The sequence below is a fragment of the Gasterosteus aculeatus genome, chromosome 7, assembly GCF_964276395.1.
Source record: "Gasterosteus aculeatus chromosome 7, fGasAcu3.hap1.1, whole genome shotgun sequence".
Lineage (NCBI taxonomy): Eukaryota > Metazoa > Chordata > Actinopteri > Perciformes > Gasterosteidae > Gasterosteus > Gasterosteus aculeatus.
In genome coordinates this window covers 26,621,827-26,643,233 of record NC_135694.1, presented here as the reverse complement: position 1 = coordinate 26,643,233, position 21,407 = coordinate 26,621,827, and the positions used below count along the sequence as shown (strand labels likewise).

At 44.1% G+C, this 21,407-nt stretch overlaps 1 protein-coding gene across 1 annotated transcript; it reads right to left on the bottom strand.

The window, feature by feature from the left end:
- Positions 1-1,963: 1,963 nt before the first annotated feature.
- msx2b (muscle segment homeobox 2b) lies at positions 1,964-4,203 on the bottom strand. Its single transcript, XM_040183062.2, has 2 exons — positions 3,696-4,203; positions 1,964-3,328 (listed from the first exon to the last, which is right to left on the bottom strand). Exons 1-2 carry the CDS (start codon positions 4,069-4,071, stop codon positions 2,862-2,864), a joined length of 843 nt encoding a protein of 280 aa, XP_040038996.2. The 5' UTR covers positions 4,072-4,203; the 3' UTR covers positions 1,964-2,861.
- Positions 4,204-21,407: the final 17,204 nt, after the last annotated feature.

Here is a 21,407-nt window from a genome sequence, read left to right as displayed (position 1 = left end):
GTGAAATAAAGATTTCTATTTTGCTCTAAATTTACCGTTGCTGGTGAACTGAACTCTGTCTGTAACTGAGCTGTAACGAGGGTGAAGGGGTTTCATGTGTTCATATGTAGAGAACCTGAATTGAAACACAGTGCAACAAACGGTGGCGTAGTGGAGTGAGTCCTGGAACCAAAGCCGTAGCTCTGGTCCCACAATGTCCACAGTTTAAGGAGTAACATTGTTAGGTCGCATCTCCGTCTCTCTTAATTATTCTCTAAATGTTTTATGTTGTAGGTTCATTTGACACGAAAGAAAGAGCGACACACAAAAATATACCCTTTAAATTGATTACTGCTGTATCATTGTGGGTATCATGTGTTGAGGAAAAGTAATCAACAGAAACCGTGGAATACAAACTGTTCAGCCAAGCGCATGTAACAATATATTTTTAATATTTGCAATTTTTGCCAAAAAGCAGACTTGCTCCGGCATAATCTTTGGGCTTATGGTGGTGTGTTTGAATAAATAAGAAAAAAAGGAGATGACAGGTAAGCTGTCAGCAGTAATACTAAATAATAAATACTAATCCATTGTGGGTATATACATATTAAGCATAAATATACCGAGAACTATAAAAATAATTGTAATCATGCAGTGTAATGATTGCATGTCTTTGGCGAGGCAGTAGGAGTGGACACGTCACACGTGAGCGCAACCACCAACCAGGTGAAAACAGGCTGAACTAGATGGAAATATATAAAGGTTTATTAACAGTATAAATCCTTTGTGTTTTTACCTCAAAGGGCCAGTATTGGTGGATAAAGAAACGTTGTCCCTCAATGTCTGTCTCCAAGTGTCTGTTATAAGACGGGAAACTAAACACACTTCACCCTCACGTCACCTCACGTCACAACATGTGGACAGAGAGGAGTTTTGTCCCGTGGTGCCGTCTCACAAACGGCCAGCAGAGGAGGTAGGAGACGAGCGCATGACATGACACAGAAAGAGAGGGGGGGGGGGCCCGGTCACATGTTGTGTTTATGTAACATGGAAAACCACAAACATGCCCAATCATTGGCAATGACAAAAACAGTTCCCTGCAGATCATTCACCCGATTCACCGCCGCCGAAATACTACACCGCTCCAACGAAGGCCCCCAACTTGATGTTTCACAAGAGAGCCCGGAGACCAATCTGCACTTCATTAGGCTGATTGTTGCCCGCGTAAACTATTCCCGTTAGGCCGCCGTGTTCTGATCAAAGGAAAACCTCACGAATGTGCTGCTGCCCATCAATGATTTCCTGCTAGGAAGTTGGAACCTAAATTGCAACATAGCAAAAAGCACCTTTTAGCAACCAAACACACACACACACACACACACACACACCTCTGGACTCAACCTGCTCGGTCAGTTGTGGTTATGGACATCCCATTTAACGAGGTACGGGAAGAACATCAACAAATCCATAAATGGCTGCCAACAGGATACGTTTGAGAAAATCTCAAGAAAGGAGCGTTATTTGTAGTTCAATTAAAAGTTACGGTTGCTATGATTTGCATCTGGGATTCAGAAATAGACGGAATTGACAGAAGGTACGAGGACTCGGTGAGGGAAGGTTAATGATTGCCAGAAACACGTCACACTGTATTTGTCTAAAAACAGAACCTCCTCACAAAAGTTTCCCTCTGCCAAAAGAACTTTGACCAGTGTGGAAAATGACAGTTCACTAATAAGGAGATCTGAGAAGTCGGATGATATGTGGGTTGTATTTATGGTTTGTCACACGTGGCCTTGAACTCACCGCTGAGTTTCTGGGGGGGGAAACGGATTTGGAATTAAACCACGCACACACACACACACACACAGTTGTATAAGCTGATTCTGCTGGTTTCCTACCACACCTAAACATTTCAATGTAACTGCACGTATTTACACATATCCTACCTTATTTTTATTACACATAAATAAAAAACAGTCATTCATTTTAGAGAAAAGAGTCTGTAAAGCTTTAATTGTTTTGTTCATTTCGATAAAACATTAATGGAAAATATATAATATATAAACTGCATAGAACAACGTACGGCCCTTTCAAAGGGACATTCAGGAACACCAATATAAATACACTTTTGGTCAGAACTTTTGTACCATATTCTCACATAAATAGACAACATGAGGCATACATTTGCCGCATAATTATAGTTGAAAAAGATTGTTATTTATTGTTTCTGGAGATAAAATGTGAAGATGTGAAAATGTGAGGGTTGAACCTCCCCGTCTTTGAGAGCCCACCAACCTGAATTGGTCTGTCTTTAAGAATTGAAGAGGAGCGCAGTATTTCCAAGGCAGACACTTCTGTAGCAGTTATACGAACGCTTCAGTGAAGTAGTTTATTTGGTCTGATCTGCTGAAGCACTCATCCTCCACACACACACACACACGCACACGCACACGCACACGCACACACACAAAGTGGCTTAATATTAAGGCCTTTCCAACACACAAGGCACTGCATTGAATGAGGAGAGAGGCTCGAGTGAAAAGTTGTACTTTGTATTATTGCGCCCGGTGCAAGTCCTCGCCGAGCTCAATTATTGCAAAAGTAAACAAGGGGAGAGCGTAAACAGCTGGACCGTGACGCCCCTTCTCGCTCAGACGCGCCGTCCGAAGGGGCGCGAGGAGATCTACAGTAGGTTTCTCTTCTATGCTTGCTGTAAGAAAAAGAAAAAGATTTCCTGTTTGACTTTAAGTGCTCGTAAAGTCGATTTCAAACACGCCTTGTGCCGAAGGTATATTAAAAACATCGATTTTTTTTCAAATGTCAGCCGCACTCTTCGGAGGCCAGGTTCAGTCAGTGATATTTCCATTTTCTCTGATTTCCATTCATGACAAGTGGTACATGCTGTAGCCCAGAGGAGCAGCGTACAGTCCCAGAGGTGAAATGGGCAGCATGGGTCTGTGGTGGTGGTGGTGGTGGTGGTGGTAGGCGGAGTACGACTGTCCGTACAGGGACATGGGGCCCAGCGACAGCGGTAACGTAAAGCCCGGGTGTAAACCTCCAGCCGCGGCGGCCGCCACAGCCGCCGTCTTGGCGTCGGCGGCCATCTTGAGTTTCTCCAGCTCGGCCTCCTGGAGCCTCTTGGCTTTCGCCCGGCGATTCTGGAACCAGATCTTCACTTGAGTCTCTGTCAGGGTCAAGGACGAGGAGAACTCGGCCCGCTCGGCGATGGACAGGTACTGCTTCTGCCGGAACTTCCGCTCCAGCGCCAGGAGCTGAGACGTGGTGAAGGGAGTGCGGGGCTTCCTGTTGGTCTTGTGTTTCCTCAGCGGGCATCCCGGGCCGACGCGGACTGAGGGAGGAAACAACTGATTTTTAGAATAAAACCAATTCAACTGACTTTTGTAGAATTCCATTTACTACCTCTGGGTGCTGAGTCGACTAATAGGCTATTTATTGATCAGTCAGCACGGTTGAAAGATGGATATCAGGATGCACATTTTTTCTCAATTGAAAGGCCTGATTTATTGTTACCAGACGACACGCGTGTCAGAAGTAGTCTACTCCTACAAACATTAACCCCTGAAATATCTGCGTGAGAATTAAAAATTAAGTTTGCCCTCAAAATGTGCAAACCTACAAAGGTCACTGATTTTCTAGGTGGACATTATTTTTAATAATATATGTAATACAACTCAAATAAATCGGGAATCACTTACGGGGCTGAGTGGAGAACGCGCTGCCGTGGAGCCACGGCGCGCAGTCCTCGGGCTCGGACGCCTCGGACTTGACCGGGGACGAAGGCACGGCCGCTAACCTCTTCTGACTCCCCCCGGGGGGACTGCACGTCTCCCGATACAGATACAGGGAGCTCAGCACCCTCGGGGACACCGCCACCGGGTCTCCCTCCAGCTCTTGGCGGACGCGCTCTCCTCCCCCGCCCGTCTTCCTGCCCGACATGAGCGCCTCCACGCTGAACGGATGGTGCCGCCGCGCCGCCGCCGGAGACGGCGCGCACTCCGTGGAGTCCGCGCGGTTGCCGTCCTCCTCGGACGAGCTGCAGCCCGCGTCGTTAGAGGTCTCCCGAGAAGCCATCTCTGTCCGAAAACAGCGGGGTGCGGAAACTTCCGAGCGGTTCGGCCGAGGCGAGACCGGGTCAGAGGCGCTCCGGGGAGCGCTTTGTTATGGAGCTGTCAAGCAGTGCGTGGCGAGTATGTACGCCGCGTCACCACGTAACGGGGCTCGGCTTTGACCAATCAGCGCGCCGCAAATTGTTTACGAGCGAGCGGGCGGTGGATTCAGGGACCGTCGGAAACGGGTGAATCACTGTTTGGTTCTGCGTAACAACGTGCGACAGTTTAAGTGTGGGGTAATTATTATTGTTATTAGTATTATTAATAGGTGCTCGAACCGCTTCACATGCAGGTTGGGTGGAGTGCTTGAGATCAGCACCTCCACCCCTCGTGCGAGTCAGAATATGAATGTTTACTATGTTAAATACCAGCTTTGCCTGGAACATTTAATGGCTACTGGGAGTCTTTACACGCGAATATTTCACATGAGACCATTCTTTGAAAAGTTAAGGCCAAAGTTGTCCCTCATGTTGGCATTTTAGTGTAAATAAGTGAATTACCGGATATTAGCTGCCAAAAACAATATCTGTGCCGCAGCCTTATCACAAGTTAAGCTCCAGTAACGAATAAGCTTTAACTCGGACCTCATGAGAGTGCATGTGTAAACACGGGCCCCTTGCGGATAATTATGGAGAATTATACCCGGGATGAAATACTGATCCCTCTTCTTCTTTCGTCCGCCTCCCCTGATCTGTTTGCCCTTCTCTTTATTGGGACTTTCCATTGTAACTCACAAGGCCGCTGTGTGCTAAGGGTGCCGCGCTCAAATGACTGAGTCAATTAGTTTGCTAAATTGCAGATGCCGTTTTTTAAAGTCCGTAGAGGAGCAAAATTTAGACTTAATCCAAACGAGACGTCCCTTTGCATTGGATACATTCATCTCCTTTTCCTTTGATTCAATCCTACTCCTCACGCGCATTAGACATGAAGTCGCTCATTGTGATCCTCATGAAGTAAGTCATTGTGATGTTTGTCCGATGAAAGTGCCTGATTCCTCATGGAGAACTTAACCGTAGTTCCAGCCGTTCATCTGAAGAAAACAGTCCTTTGATGATGGCTAAAATACTGAAAGGATGTTTCACTTGTCTCAGGACTTTTTTTTCCCATGGTCAGGCCTGTTTAAGTACTTTCTTATCTGTTACCTAATTGACCATTAACACCCATTCCATTGAAAATTGGAACCGTTCGGCTGCTGAATGATGATTAATAGCTTTTTCACATCACAAGGGCCTAATCCGCAGTGTCTAAGTGGTAGAAGCAACGTGTGTGTGTGTGTGTGTGTGTGTACTTCCTGCACAGCCTACAGCCTCTGACAAGAACAGGTTACTTTTTATACGTTTCTGTTCAAACTCACTGGTTCTCACAAAGCACCCATTTTTTTACAACACTGCAGCCATTTCCCAACATCCCCGTGATCGATTTATATACAGTAAACGCTTTTACATGTAGCCAGCAGGCCCGAGTGGCTCGTCTACTGTGGAGCGGAGCTCAGTTCCCAGGAGGCTGCTGCCGCTGCCTTATTAAAGTGGGGTTATTTCACAGACAATCAGAGGGTTGTGAAGGCGCCAGTGGGCGGCCAGATGAAAGGACTGACTCCTCAGGGGAGAAACTGTTGCATTTTTTTTTCTTTTTTTTTTTTTGCAGCTCTGTTCAGGATCCCCACCTTTATCCAGCCCCCCCCCCCTCCCCCTCTGGCCTGCACACCCTCCAGGCACATTGTCAATCATTTTCCACAGAACTCGTTCTTGGCTGAGTGGCATATTTCCTTCTCTCCTCCCTCCCTTCTTCTTTCTTGTCCTCTTTTATGCCTGCTGTGTTAAGAATTGTATGTAATGTATCTTCATTTGTTGTACATTTTTATTTCATTAATTCCTTCTTTCTTGACGTACAAATTACTTTTCCTTTCTACTTTATATCTCTTCCCTCATGTATTCTCTATTCCTGTCCTCTTATGTTTTCTTTTCCTTTCTTCCTTAAATCCCTTTGTTATTGTCATGTTTACCTTTCTTTATTTGCATATTGTGTTTCAGTTTATTTAAAAATCCAGCAACAGGTCCACCTGTACGATTCAATTTTTTTAAGGTGTTGACAAAAGAGGATAGGTCCGATAAAGAAGGAATGGCAAATATTGTTCTTGGCTTGTTTGCAACTGCATCTCTCAGCCGTGTCGCATGAGAAAACTATTAATTGGAGGAGATAATAATCGCAGAATCCGACAGCAGTTCTTTCATCATTTTAGCTACAGTCTGTACCAACAACACATCTATGAAAACTGGAATGAGATTAAATCTGAGGTGATACTGACCTAGATTGACTTTCAATGAGGGAGTGTGAGCTTAATAAAACACTATGTTTAGAGTTCATGCACGTTAAATATATGCTAGACATAGAAATAATGCAAAGGCAGCTTTATGTGACAGTATGTATAGTACAAACAGTATTATACAAGAAAGGGAGGAAGGAAGGAAGGAAGGAATAAATGAGGAGGTGTGGTTAAAAATGAGAGGGGTGCTCTCTTGGGTGTAGCAAAATTACCCACACATCCCACTTCCTTTTTTCCATAATATCATTTAAGCCTGATAATAGCTAAAGCAATTTGTCTGAGCATGTTTGTGTGTGTGCGTGTGTGCGTGCGTGTGTGTGTGTGTGTGTGTGGGGGGGGATGTCAGTGCATAACGTACGTGTGTGTGTGTCTGTGACAGGGAAGCCTCTGGTTGTGTGGGTCGGCCACACCTCACAGCATTGTAATTACAGCAGAAGCTTTGAAGTGGTGGAATGTTTTGTTGGCATAATCAGCGGGCTGTGCTGCACTCACACACTATTTACATTCACATTAAAACTCTTATTCATGGCATGGTACCATCACACTGGTATACTTACTAGATACAAAGTTGAGGAAACTTGTTTTGAAATGTAAAACACTGTTACACTTTCTTCGCGTACGTAGAACAGAAATGTCGCCAACTCATTTAATTTTGATACATTAAAATTAACTAATATTGCTAATAAATACTATCTGGATGTTTTTAGCTTGCACTGGATATACAGTGTATATTTTGATATTTCCCTTTACATAATAAGATAAAATTTGACATTCTTTTCCAGACGGGCGGAGGGCCAGAGATGAGAGGGAAATAACCCTCCATGGAACCATGAAAGGTTCCATGGTACTCTAGTGTACACTTCTAATGTACACTCAATTAAGTCCAATTCTCTTTAACGGTCGAAGTGACTCGTTAAACCAGCGGCCCCTGTTGTGAATAACTAACTGACACCTCGTGTATTGTTGTCACAACCATATAATCGATCTTAGCGCTGTCGCCAACTGCACCCCTCCCACCCTCGCTCCTCTCCTCCCGAGTTCTCAGATGCTCCTCCTGTAATGCACCTAAATGACTACCTAGAATGCCACCATGGCGCCGGGGCCAATTGGCTGTTAACACTGGAGACAGATCCATTCAGGAGCCAGAGAATGGTGTCTCCTGTAACGTGAAAGATTGATGCCCACTTTGCTAATGACAAGAAGGGGTCGGCGTTCTGTTGCTTGACGTTGCGGGTTAGTCAGCCGGTGACTGAGCCTGCAGGCGAGGGACAACATCGGAGGTGGAGTCACAGGTGGGGTTAAACGGGGGACGTCAGCGCACTTAAAGACACAGGAACGTTCACGTAAACAAGCGTGGTTTGTCTGCAGCTAGTATTTGGCAATGTAGCCCAGTGATGACGGATGTTTTTTAGTCGTGAGAGATTTTGTTGCTACATTATAAGTTATCCGTTCTTGTAGCAATTTATGTTCACAAGACTTTTGCAAACTTTTTACAAACACAAGATGGAACACAATGGAATCACGCCTTCCGAAAGCCAAGTGTCTGCTTGTGTCTCTGTACCACGTTATGCAACAACCGGTTTTCCTGAGGGTGGCGATCTCTTTAGTAAATGCCAACTGCAATTACATTGCTGGATCGGCTCTTTGATGACGTTTTCAACACCACTGTGTCGATACCTTTAATATAACGTAGGTTCACAGTGTCACCTCGCCGTAACCCATCATTATCAGATCTTCCTGTCAATTCAAGAACTGAATTATTACACCCACAGGGTTTTGGACGCATTCAAGCGTGTGACGTCTGAACCTTCTTTGTGCCCCATAAAATGCATTCTTTCCTAGACAGCTTAGCTCTAATAAAAAGAAAGATCTCTTAACTTGTGGGGAATGTATAACTCTTGTAGAGCACCGCGTAGTGCGAGTACAGTATACATCAGGAGTATCACCTCGATGGCTCAGAAAGTAAGGCTACTGCATTTTGCAGGAGGGGGAGGGGTTGGTGGGGGGGGGGGGCGGGGTCCTGATGCTGCATTCAAGCTTTTAGAAATTGATTGAGTGCAATTGTCATCGGTGAAAAAGAGCATCATCAGATTTCTATGACTCATTGTGCATCGCCGGCCTCGGGACCTGGGATTCCATGTCACATTCTCGGCATCAGCAGAGGGAGCGAGAGACGAGCCGGGGGCCAACTGCTATTCCCACAACCACGCCGATTCCCTCTGACACAGTAAATCAAGAGGAGGCTTGTTATTATCGAGGGGCAATGAAATTATATAATTGTTTTTAAGTGGTGCTGGAAGGGCAAGTGTAAATGTATCTGAGTGTGTGTGTGTGTGTGTGTGTGTGTGTGTGTGTGTGTGTGTCGTATGTGATCGTGTGAACATGCACAGTGTTCTGGGAAGTGTTCCAGAGATGGGAGGGAATCCATCATCCAAACAACAAACAAGTTAAACCACAAAAACAAATCTGTTTAAGAGACTCCACTTTTTTTTCTCGTCCCATTACAGCAAAAGACATTTGATGGTAGAAAAAAACCACAAGTCTCCCAGCTATTATAGGAGCGTTACACGCACTCTTTGGGTTGCAGAGTACGGTCAATCCGCGTGCCAACAGAAGGGGTCGTTTTCTGCCAAATGTGAAAGATTTGCAGTAGATGCTCAGTTTGAGCCTGAAAACTTACCATAACTATAGATATTTCACTCCTCACGGACGCCTCCACCCTATCACAGGCGTTTGTTTACTTTCCTCTCTTTACTATATGGCGACATGAGGATGGTCGAGATTCACCGAGATCCCAGTTTCAGTCTGTATGTGTTTTGTGTTACTTTTGAGGTGAAATCAGTGTCTGGTGAGAGCTTCTTTTATAGAGTCATAAAGACCAAAGCACTTAACTGAACAAACAAATCAGCCGGTAGGCCTAAACAAGGAAAAGGCAACATGAAAGCTGGTTGCAATCATTTTAAAGGTCAGCAGCTGGCTCACGGACGGAGTCGTCGGTCGGTTGGCTCGCGGGTTTTTACTCCGGAAGACGGTCCGTCGGTGGCCCGAGCGCTGCTGATTAGCTGAATCATCCTGAGGCACTAAGTCACCACCGCTTTTCGTCGATGGAATCCTTCCTTACTGGGCGTGCGTGTTTTCCCGTGTTTGTGCGCGCTGTGGCAGAGACAGGACTCGGACTCACTGCGGCTTAATGAGCAGAAGACGCCGGTCCCAGCGGGACAAAAGACAGATATATTAGGGACCACGCCGATCTGCTCTGACCCTGTGCAGTGAGAACTGCCCCTGGCGTCCCTTGCGTTGACCCCTCACTCGCCTGCCGGGTCAAAGGTCACAAACCTCCGCATGCGCCCTTTGAAATGGAGCAACAGGGGCCGGCTGCTCTGCTGATTGGAAGGATGGCAATTACCAAATGGCTTGTCCGATATATCAGCCTCACCTTGCAGCCCGGAGAAGGAGGAAAAGGCAGAGAAAGAATCTTAACAGCAAGTGGAAAAGATCAGGTTATGTTTTAGCGTGCTCATTCATAAATGTGTTGCAATGCCGGTAATATAACACATTAATGGCTTTCAAAGTGGTGGCAGATTGCCTGCTTTTCTTTATCATGGTGTTTTGTACAACTGCTTTTTGCACGGTTATATTCACTGTTGCTGTACTGTCCTTTTTTTTCTATTTGGAAAAGTAATTTTATTAACGGCGTAGAATATGCTTACTGCTGGAATGATATTCTTTAATGCTCAGATGTACGTATCGTATCATCCGCATACAGTTCATGGTTTACAGGATTGCCATGGTGGCATTGAAGGTTACATGGAACTAATGCAGTGAATAATTATCTCATTGGTAAAACATGTTGAAAAAGTTGTGTTGTGTTTTTTGCTTGTAGTGGCAACCCACAGAGGAGTATCACCCAACTCTGCAGTTCTTCTCAGGAAGCATTTCAGTGTCTTTTGAGTTCTTTTTTTTTTTTTGGTCTGACCCGCAAATGTATTGTTTTGGTTTGCTGTCACTGCTTTCATCAGCATTGTTTCCAGATGCCGGGCGCGACTGTTTTCAGCACCAAAAAAAAAGTCCAAAACCAAAGATACATTACATGTCATTTAGCTGCCGCTTTCATCCAATCCTATGGGTTGTAACATTTCTGCCCAGGGAGCAATCAGGGGTTAGGTGTGTTGCTCAGGGACACTTTGACATGGAGCAGCCGGGGTTTGGACCGTCAACGATGCGACCATGAAGATGCATGATGGAGAGACGCTAAACCGATGAAAAACTAAACTAAAGTTGAGCCTGACACAAATAATCTGTAAATGTAATCTGGAGGATTTGTAGGTAAACAACTATGCTAACTTGCTCAACGGGTCATGTTAGGTTTTTGACAGCAGCCAACCTCATTTATCGCAGCTTCACCGTAACAACCTCACTAGGATAACAGTTCAATAACAATGGTGTGACTCTTTCTTTCTGCTCCTATGCGGGTCCCCTCTCCAGGCCTTTTAAATTGCCAGGAAATGGAATGATCAACCCCAGATGAGACGAGACAAGAGCACGAAGGAAGCAAGACAGACGACTGGAGAGAAAGAACAGTGGGGACATACTGAGGGACAAATACGCAGATTGTGCCGCTTGCACAGTAAATGGCACAATAACTCACTCAATCTAACATCACCTCCTGTGATGTTCATGGCAACAACAAATACGAAGAGCTTCAATTGTTGTTAATTTATCTTTAATAGTGAGGTGTCCGCGCTCCACTTTTTAGTTTATTCCTTACCTAATTGGATGGCAACTACCCATGATTCAACATTACTTGAGAAGCACTTTGCTTGTAATTTCCCCTGCGGTTGTGTTCTAGTACAACGACTACATCTGCCAGGCTGACCCCAAGTTTGGAGCAGTGAGTGACATTGTTTGCCTTTGGAGTAATGGCAGTCATTATGGAGAATTACTACCCTAACCCAAACACCCAAACATTCTCCAAAACCACCCCACTGCGCTCCGTCTCTATCTCGCTCTCTGGTGCTGGTGCCTTGTTACAATCAATTAAGCTGATTACAAGCACTATCTTCACCACTTCAAAGCAGGGCCATTACAGCGGGTCAGACTAACTGTCTCTTTACTGCCCTGTCGGTTGTCTCGTAGTGAGACGCTTCAGATGGGTTACACTCCCAACATTAGAGGTGCTGAAATCGGGTGGGTTTAAAAATGCTGGAAACGGAGCATTTTAATCCAAATAATTAAAGGATAACTGTCGAGCAATGAGCTGAAGACAATCGGTGTGGCCCGTCCTCTTTTATGTCCAAGGGGCCGACTCCTCATCGGGCCAGACAACAGGTCAAATAATACATGGAGGCACACAGAGAGAGGGACCGAGACACCAAGTCTAGACGGCGCATTTAGGGACCCTCCCTGATTGCTTTGTTCTGTGCCATGTCTATAGATAATTACCTCAACAAACGACGAGGAGCCCTGTCAGATCTGAGGCAGGGGAAGGGCGAAGCAGATGAAAAAGTGAATTAAGTGGGAGAATTATTAAATGGATGCAACCATGTGCATCTGTGTATTTGTTTATGTGAGCTGTCATGCATGGACTTGCTTTATTGAACAAGTTTGCATGCACAAGGAATTTGACTGTGTTGTTCTGCTGGGCATATAAAGGTAAAGAAATGACAATGCTGAACACAAGTGAAAAATAGCTGTAAACACTATTGGGCCGAACCACCTTCAGTGAGCCTGGGATGAAGGTGTTTGTAACTCCAGGACTGACAGTAGATATCAGCACAAACTATAACTGCAGTTGATGATAGTTACATTTATTGAAGGTTTTAAACTACATTCCTCACCAGATCTTACACAATACACGTTTAAAATCAAATGTTATGTCAGTAGATGTGTTTTGTGTTTTAAACAATTTGACCCAATTTGATCAGAGGAAGCACGGAGATGTAACAAAAAAGAGCACGGACACGTTCAACGCGGAACATTACTTTTACTCAGAAACATGTAATCAGAGGAAAAGAATTCATCAAACATTTCATTCCCTCATTGAAGCTGTTGTATCTGCATCCACTAACCTGACATCACCAAGTCCTTGAGGCTTTATGGGGGACATTGGAATTGGGCAATAAACTGTAAACACACTAAACCTCTACATTCACAGCTGCAATGTCACTGTCAAACTCTCACACACACACACACACACACATTCTCTCCCGACCCGGAGACACACTTGCTTGCGATACACTGGTGGAAAGCGTGACCCAGTCTGCCAGGCAGACACGCAGCCGACTACCTCGTCCCTGACGCGGTGGAGAATTACAGTAAAAGTGGCCGCATGCCTCCGCACAATGCACTCACAATTGTCCACTTGATCATCCTCCCAGTTCAAACCGGACCAATGAGTCAATTAGTATTTTTTATATATTAATTAATTCAAAATGTCAGTTAAACTCTTTTGTCAAAATGCTGCATTTAAGTTACTGATTCATTAAACCCGTTTTTTTTACCTGAAATAGAGATGTACTTTTAATAAACAAAAAAGTGATTTATTACTCAACATCTGTAATTGAGCTCTTAGAACAATCGTAAAAGTGTCAAAATAATTACAGTGTGGCTTCTGAGACAAACCTTACCTACGTTAATAGTTTGCTTATCGAGTTGCCTCTGAATGATGATTGTGGTGAATTAATTAATGTTTATGTGTGCTTCATTTCATTAAAATATTACATGCAAATCCATTTGGTTAAATGACAACCAACCTAATATTTAACAGAGAAGGACTTAAGCAGGAAGTGAAGGGGTTTAAAATGTTACTTTCTTCTAAAATTGGATGGTTCATCTGTATATCCTTCACATATTGTGGGATTTCCCAGTCCCGCCTCTATCACGCGGGCTCATGCGTCAGGACTTCATGCTTAGAGTCTTCACGGTGTGGAACAAGATCTGAAAAAAATAAACTTTTTACAGAATGTTGGGTGTCATTTGACATGTTTTTAAGTCATCGGTTAAACACAAAGTAATGCTTCTCCTTCATCATTAAATTACGTTCCGTTTGGAGGGCTTCAGCCTAACCTTGTGTTTCCTCCATTAAAATTGCCAAATCAAATGTATTTCTGAATCTGCCAACTACAAAGATTCAACTGTCCAGCCACACTCCACAACAAATTGATTGTTGCCCCTTTATCATCATGAAACATGACCGTGACGCATTCATTAAGGGGAAACCAACGATTTTATGCCTCAAGAAATAACTGTCGCAGGATTTTTCCCTTCAGGGAAATATCACGTGCACGTGCGTTGAATATATCCTCTCATTCGCCCTGCAAGAACATACCGATCCCATCGTTTGCGACTAGATCTCAATCAGCGCAGAGCTGATTAAACGAGTCAGTGCCCACAGAGCAGTACGTCGCAGCTGGTCACGAACGGGGCTGTGGCTGGTCGTGTGGCTTAAACATCTCTTGTGTTGCTTGAATAAAAAACAACTTCTTGGGCAAACGGTCTGAAGTGGAGAGACTCCCCTCACTTTTCCCACCAAACCCCCCCCTGGCCTTTCACACGCGCTCACTCTGCCATACTGCTTTGTTCGGGCCGACGTTTGAGAAGATTAACCTTGAAATTGCCAAAGGGGGCATCCCGGCTCTCCTCCACCCTCAGCCGCTCCACAGCGCTCACCCTCCCCGCGGATGCTTGCGCAACAAGTGGCGCCGCCGTCGGGCCCCCTGAGCATTAGAAGGGGTTGAGTGGCGTCCCGGAGAGCCGTAATTACAACCGCCACTCAGGTGATTTAAAGGTCCCGGGAACATGCTTGTTACCGCGAGGGCCACATTTACGCCAACACTCGTGTTCTGCGTTGTCAGAACATGCCTCGCTTATGACAATTACACAGGAGTGACATTTCTACAAATCATTTGGCGTGTTTCAACATAACTGAAAGGAACCGGCGTACCCGGCAGAGTTACTTCTTTGCAGTGGTCTGGAATGCAGGTTAGAATGTTTTTCTCTACTGATACTGGAATAGAATAAGTTAATGAAGCCTCGCTTCAAAGAAACACAGCTTTGTGATCATTCATTCAACTTTATTTGTACAACCCTTACTGCTAAGTGGACAATATTAAAAAGAAAATCACAATTCTTTGCAAGTGCTACTCAAAGGAACTTGGACTTGACAGGCTATAATTCAAGAGAAAGGGCTGGTAATTAGGTTTGGTTGACTCCGCCCCCTGCAGACATTGTGGTGACAACAGGGAATGTTTCTCTTTGAACGAGGTTGGGGCCAATGCCGGTTAATGGAAAGGGGATGTTCCTCTGGCCCAGTACTCCTCAGCTCTCAGCTCTCTTCAGTTCCAGTTTAACAACTTGTTGTGACCGAGTGGTGACACCGATGTATTGGGCCTTTTTGACGTCTGTTTGCGGAGGACTAATAGTTTCCCCCTGGGGAATCTTTAAAGTTGGGTTGAATTTAGAGCGTTTCCCCCATTTTCCTGGTCCTCCTTTGAAACCACTTAACACACACGGTACACGTGATGCATTGCGTTTTTTGGCTAAAGAAAGCAGAGCACAGCAGGGATTCTCTGTGAGATATACAGCTACTTGTGAGCAAATTCCACCCGTCCCCCTGCAGCTCTGTGCCTGCACCAAACTGGGCATAATATCTGTGCGTAGTGTAGTTTGCAAATTAGGTATTAAAGTTTCCTTTCTCCCTGTTAGGATTTTGTTACTGACAGCATGGGGTGAGGTAAGTATGCCTTTTCAGTTGTAATCCCTACCAGTAAGGCTGTAGGCACAGCTCCATTTTATCAATATGACTCAGCAGAGAGTATAATTAACTCTTAATTTGAAGTCATGAAGTGCATGAATACCTGAGGCACAGCAAGGGTTGGTTCGTGTGTTAGTGGTGCTCGTTTTCTCACTGCCTCCCTTGTACCCTCTTTTCCAAACTGTATAGTTATTATGCTTTATGACAACGTTTGCACCGGTGACGTGTTCCCTGCACAGGTGTGTTTATGAGAGATCTGCTTCCCTTAATACTAAACGGTGTAAAAACAACTGGAAAAAAACAACTATATATATATATCCACACAAATTATCACGTGAGTAATACTAATATTTCTCTGCATATGTAGAATTGACACTATTGTCACATCCGCCATCACGGTGAGACTGCAGTGTAACACCCTTTATTATTCAGGCCTGACATCTGCCCAGGCTGACAAATACCAGATAATTACCTTTTTAAGTCCTGTCTTTTGTCCTCAGTGACACGTTTCCAAGGTGTCCTTTAGTGACAATACAACACTCGCAACTCACGCTTGGATGTTCAACAACTAACGCGCAAAGAAAGAAATGACAAAACAACCATACAAACAGCATTTTTGTTGTGTTATTTATGCTTTAGGAGTCCAGGAGTTGGCCAAATGATGCTTGACTGTAATCCTCTTGCTGTTTTTATTTCTATCCCAGTCATGTCACCAATATTGTAACGGAGCTTGCTATGAGCACCACAGCTATCGCCCCGATCATCCAGCACTATGATGTGCGATGTGCATCAAAGGCAGCTAACATCCATGTAAGCTCTGCTGCCCGTGTGTCCCATGTAGTGCCAAGATGCTGTCGAGGCCGCTTACCAATCGTTGACTACTATGGAGACCCGGTAATTAGCTGTCAACCCGAGAGATGGATCTAATTTCTCTCTTCAGGCGCACAAACATACACCAAGACAAACTTCATTCACAAAACAGCTGAACAATCTTCCCAGGCCTCATCATGTGATCCCGTATTGTTAGTGTGAGAATGAGGCACAGCTACTCGGATCGAGCACGCAGCAGCAAAAAGAAAAAAGAGGCTAACAAGCAACAGGATGTCAATTACATGGCAGCAGTGAAATCCACACTTCATGTCGGCTTAAAGCTGTCAACTGTCTATAGAGAGGAATGCCAGACAGCAGCGCCGGAGTCTGCCTCGGGAGAACAGAAGGTCCCGTTTTGTATGTGTGCGTGTTTGTGCGTGCGTGTGTGTGTGCGTGAGTGTGCAGGCATGTATACATGTTGTGTATGTAATTGGAAACAGACATTCACCCACTCACAAGTGTTGCACAAACAACACCTCTTCTGACTGCAAATTGATAAAAAGTCGTGTTCACGTTTGTTGTTTTTGACAGACGGATGCAATTATCCCTTTGTGCTTTGGTGTTATCGGCAGAGGTTGTTTTTGAAGACGGGCTGAGATTATTTGCACCCTGGCGTCTGTTTGCATTTGCTGGTTTAGTCCCGACCAAATGGAAGACACTGCGGGGAGGAAGGTGTCACACTGTGTCTCTGTTGCATTGATTTCTTTGTCTCCAGTGGAATGGACAACTTGATTGACAACACTAAAAGTCTGTCCTTAGTCCGGCCGCCTTCAGGGGCTCAATATATTGAAGAGAAGGAAGACGGAAAAATGGAGAGTGTGTGGCAAACAGCTGTTTGTGGATCCTAAATGAGGCCGTGTTCTTCCGTATAGTCAGAGTCCGTTTGGGGAGGAGGTCAGCAAGACCAACTGGACCAAAAACACGCAGACGGCGTTTTATCTCGTGTGAACCAAGTAGCCGTGTTGCTTAAACATATTCAAGTAGTTTTGCTTTGTTCAAATAAAATTTTGAGGTGTTTTTAAGCCACCAAAACATTGTTTTTAAAAAAACTTACAATTTTGTGTTACTAAACTTGATGCCCATTACAAGTATGAATAACCTTTATTCGAAATATATGGAAACCGGACCCCAGAACAAGTAGAGCAAATAAGAACATATGCACACAAAACAGTTTAATGGGGAAATAACTCATGCACGATGCATGATGTGAAATTGCTATTGGCCTGTGTGTGTGTGTGTGTTGTGACCAATTGTGTGTGTGTGTGTGTGTGTGTGTGTGTGTGTGTGTGTGTGTGTGCGTGTTTCCACTAAATTAAGAACTTATTAGGACTTAAAAACCCTATCCTATTTCACGCTGTGAACCTCTGGGGGAAACGAGGATTACTCTTCAAAGCCTGCAGCAGGGCTCGTTTTATGTTGTAACACTTAATATTTTATGTCAGTGGAGTGTTGGGGCATTAGAGGTCCTATGTCAAAGTTAGATGTTCACTCTGAATGCATGTTTTTTTCCAGTAGCCAATTATATGTTTAATGGACAAAGAAAGAAATCTTCGAATCAGTCAAGCTGGAAAAACTTTAGATGCCTTCATTTCACCCCAAAGCACATTTATAGCACATTTATATTGGAAAGGAAAAGGCAACAATTCTCCTTGTGTTTTTTGTAGTTTTCTTTAAATGTAAACTGAATAAAGTGAGAGATTTTGATGGGTGCCAAATAATTTAATAACTCCAAACTTAAAGGTAAATTTAACTCAAGCTTAAGCCTAAAAATAAGAGCCAATAAATTCAGTGTCATGGTTATTTTGATGAAACTGGGTCTTCGGGCCTTTTTATTACCAAATCCAGAACTAATAATTTACCGACTACACTATGTATGATAACACATACAGTACACAGTCAGTCCCTGTCCTCAAAGCTTATTTTAAGGACTTACACAGGTTTCACACAGCTGTAAATATAGCTTCAAGCTGGAATATAGTATGGAGATTTTCCAAGAGAACAAAGTGTCCAATCAGGGTCCCATTACCCCTGCAAGTAAATACATCTCCACATAAACAGGCACCGAGGGGAAATGCAGTGCTATTGAAGGGTGGTGTGAAGCCGCCGCAGTTGGGAAAGGCCCCTAATGACTTCACGTCCGTTACAAAAAAAGACCGCAGCCGTGATTAAAAAGACTTTTAGTAGTTGTAGTCAGTTCCACGACAGAAACTGTTTACGTGCGTCTTTATTGGAAACCAGATTGTTGTAAGGGAGTCATCCGACTACAAAGACTGCCGTCAAATAAACATACATCTTTGTAATTATTGGCTAACCTTTTAGGGAGAAAATGAAACATGAAAGTGATGTAAAACGTGAAGTAAAATTAGATAGAAAACAGATAACACAGCTTTGCTCTCTTGTCACGTCATGTTTCATTCAATGGACTCTTTCATTATGAACAAACCTCCGTGGAGACGTCTCTTCACCTTGGTCCATCCGTCATCGTCTTGCATTAGCTTTCTGGTCTAAATGCACCGACGGGGAGATCAGATTTCTTCACGGCAAATGAGACAGAGACGGATTGTGAATCGGAAAGGCCGAGACGGGCCGCTGGTGTGGTGGCTGTCGTTATGTTCCTCTTCACATCTGCTGCCAACAGCGGGACGGTTTGGTCTCATTCTTATTTTGAGTCACTGACACAACAAGGAAACTCTGTACGTCCCCATTATGATGGATTCCCACAAACGACTGGGCTCCATTTCAAACAGGAGAACCTGTTTTGTGATTTTGTAAGCTTGTCACTTAACCTGCTCACTGCTCATCCCCAGTAAAGCATATACTGAACACACAGAATGCACAGAATATACTGGGCAGTGTGTGTGTGTGTGTGTGTGTGTAGTGTGCGCTGCGGTTACAGGAATGAAAACCTCACTGCGCCACATTTTTTAATTGTATTTCTCTGGCGTTGTCTTCTCTATGCAAATTCAAAAGTGCGTTGTTGTTGGGTGACGTTTGTAAGTTTGCCAAATCTTTCAGTGTCTGATCGACTCAGTTGTTGGAGTAGGTTTATAAAAAAAGTGTATTTAGTATTTAAAGATGTGGAATTCAGTAAAAGTTAAGACAAGCATCTGTTACAGGAGGACTTTACTGTCCTATTTTTAGGTGAAAGATGTCGATGTATTGAACTCTCCACAGCCGTTCACTGACTCAGCGTCAGTGACTTTGACTTCTGGTGGAGCTGGTTGGTTTCACTCAGCCTCCGGGATCATAGTCGTTTTACATATCGAGTCAAATATCAGTAACAGCCGTGCTGCTTTTGAAGTGAGATTTTCCAGAATTACTCAAATCAATGTGCGGTCATTTTCTTGTCAATATGTCACAACACTGTCAGATTAGCGTAGCTCAAGTGCACTTTATCAACAAACCACTGCCATGCTCCAAATATGTCAAATACATTTTAAACTGGATTTTGTTTCATGCAATTAATTAGAAAAATAAAAATATTCCAAGGTGACTAGTTAAATGAGTTTTTTGATGATAAAATGAACTTGTTATTTTTCATTTATGCACCCACAGTCATAATATCTACACCAGTACTCCGAATTGGAAAACAACAATCTATCGCATCTACGTCTGGGGAAATATATATTCACTAAACCTTTGATAGATGGATTAAAAGTGAAGTCAGTCAATTCTCTTGTGCAAGTGCTCCCCCTTGTGACAACATCTTATTGACACAACAACATGTTCTTGTTTCCCGTTAAAGATTCTGGCTGGATGAGTGTACAATTTTCTTGTCACTGCTTCGGACTGCGAAACCCTTGGAGAAGCCGGGTGTGCCTACAGAGTCGTGGTGGTAGATGAGAGAAATGAAGGCGAGTGAAGCACATTGTCTGCCAGAGATAAAGGGATGTTGTTTGTGTAACTGAAGGGATTTCTTCCTCTGCGCTCTTCTCACTTGTTTGAAGTGGGTTGGTTTAATTTGCAAAAATATGTATCGTCAACTACGGTATGTCCCCAATCACTTGGATTAAGAAGTGATGACAGTCGGTGCGTTGTTACTTTTGCGGTCAATCAAATCTCCTTTAAAATCCTGTTCTGGGTCCTGGATCCTGTCCAGATGAGCTGAGCGCTTCTTTAAGAGTTATAAAGACAGCTGAAAAAAGCTCACTGGGGTTGTCGTGGCGCAGGGGGTAGAGCGGGTGTGCTGGGAAGCGCAAGGTTGGAGGTTTGAGGTTTGAGGTTTGAGTCCCGGCTGCCCCATGTCTCAAGTCAAAGTGTCCCTGAGCAAGACACCTAACCCCTATTTGCTCCCTGGGCCAAATATAAAAGCCAATGGTTTAAAGTCGCTTTAGATAAAAGTGTCAGCTAAATGACCTGTAATGTAATGTAATCATTCTTGGTCATACAAATATAAAGGCTCGACTGCTGAAAACCTTTTGCTGACTGGCTGAAGGAACTCAAACAGCCAGCAGAGGTCCCTGTGCTTCTTCTGAAGACGATAACAAATGACAATTCCATCATAGTCAGCACTCACGGTGACAGAGGAAACAGATCTAATGAACAACTGTGCATCATTGATCTCATATTACGTTTTTCCAAGCGCTGCTCTCCCATTGTTCTTTAAGGGTCTGTTTCAAATTACCCCAAACATTAACGTGATAAATTACATTTCTGGGTTGTTGGTTTTCTTACTATTGGATAGGACACAATTTAAATCACAACGAAGAAAGACTTCAATGGCATTTCCCAAGAGGGATGAAAGCCAAGTAATGTCCTTCCAAATGTGTCACTCAAAACGGTATTTCATCAACAACTTTTTCTTTCTGCTTCTACAGCTCCTGCGCGTATTAGGTGCGTATCTGCCTCTGTGTTGCAGAGGTTGCCAACCACTGCACCGCAGTCAGGGACCGTACAGTCCAGTGGTTATTCGTACCCTGACCACGTACTTCAGAGTTTACTCATTCTCCTTTGGCTGCAGGATTTTGTGTGTGTGTGTGTGAGAGTGAGAGTGAGTGAGCGTTCTTTCAGTTATAATTGCTGCAGATACATGAGACACACACACACATACACGCGCACACACACGCGTGCTTGACAGAATGCATGTGTGTGTGTGTGCACATGCACAGTGCGACCAAACCAACACGGCTGCGTGATGATTAATCACTGAACACAGTTTACCCTCCCTTGCTGAAACGGTATCCGTAGTAATTACACACGCACACCGACACGCATCTCGCGTTAGGAATTATTTAGAAAGACGGAGAGAAATATAAAAAGACAGACGAATACAGAGAAATAAGAGACCGTGGATTTGAGTTTGATTGTGAGTGACACCTCAGAACAAAGCAATTATTGATTTCACTCTCTCAAC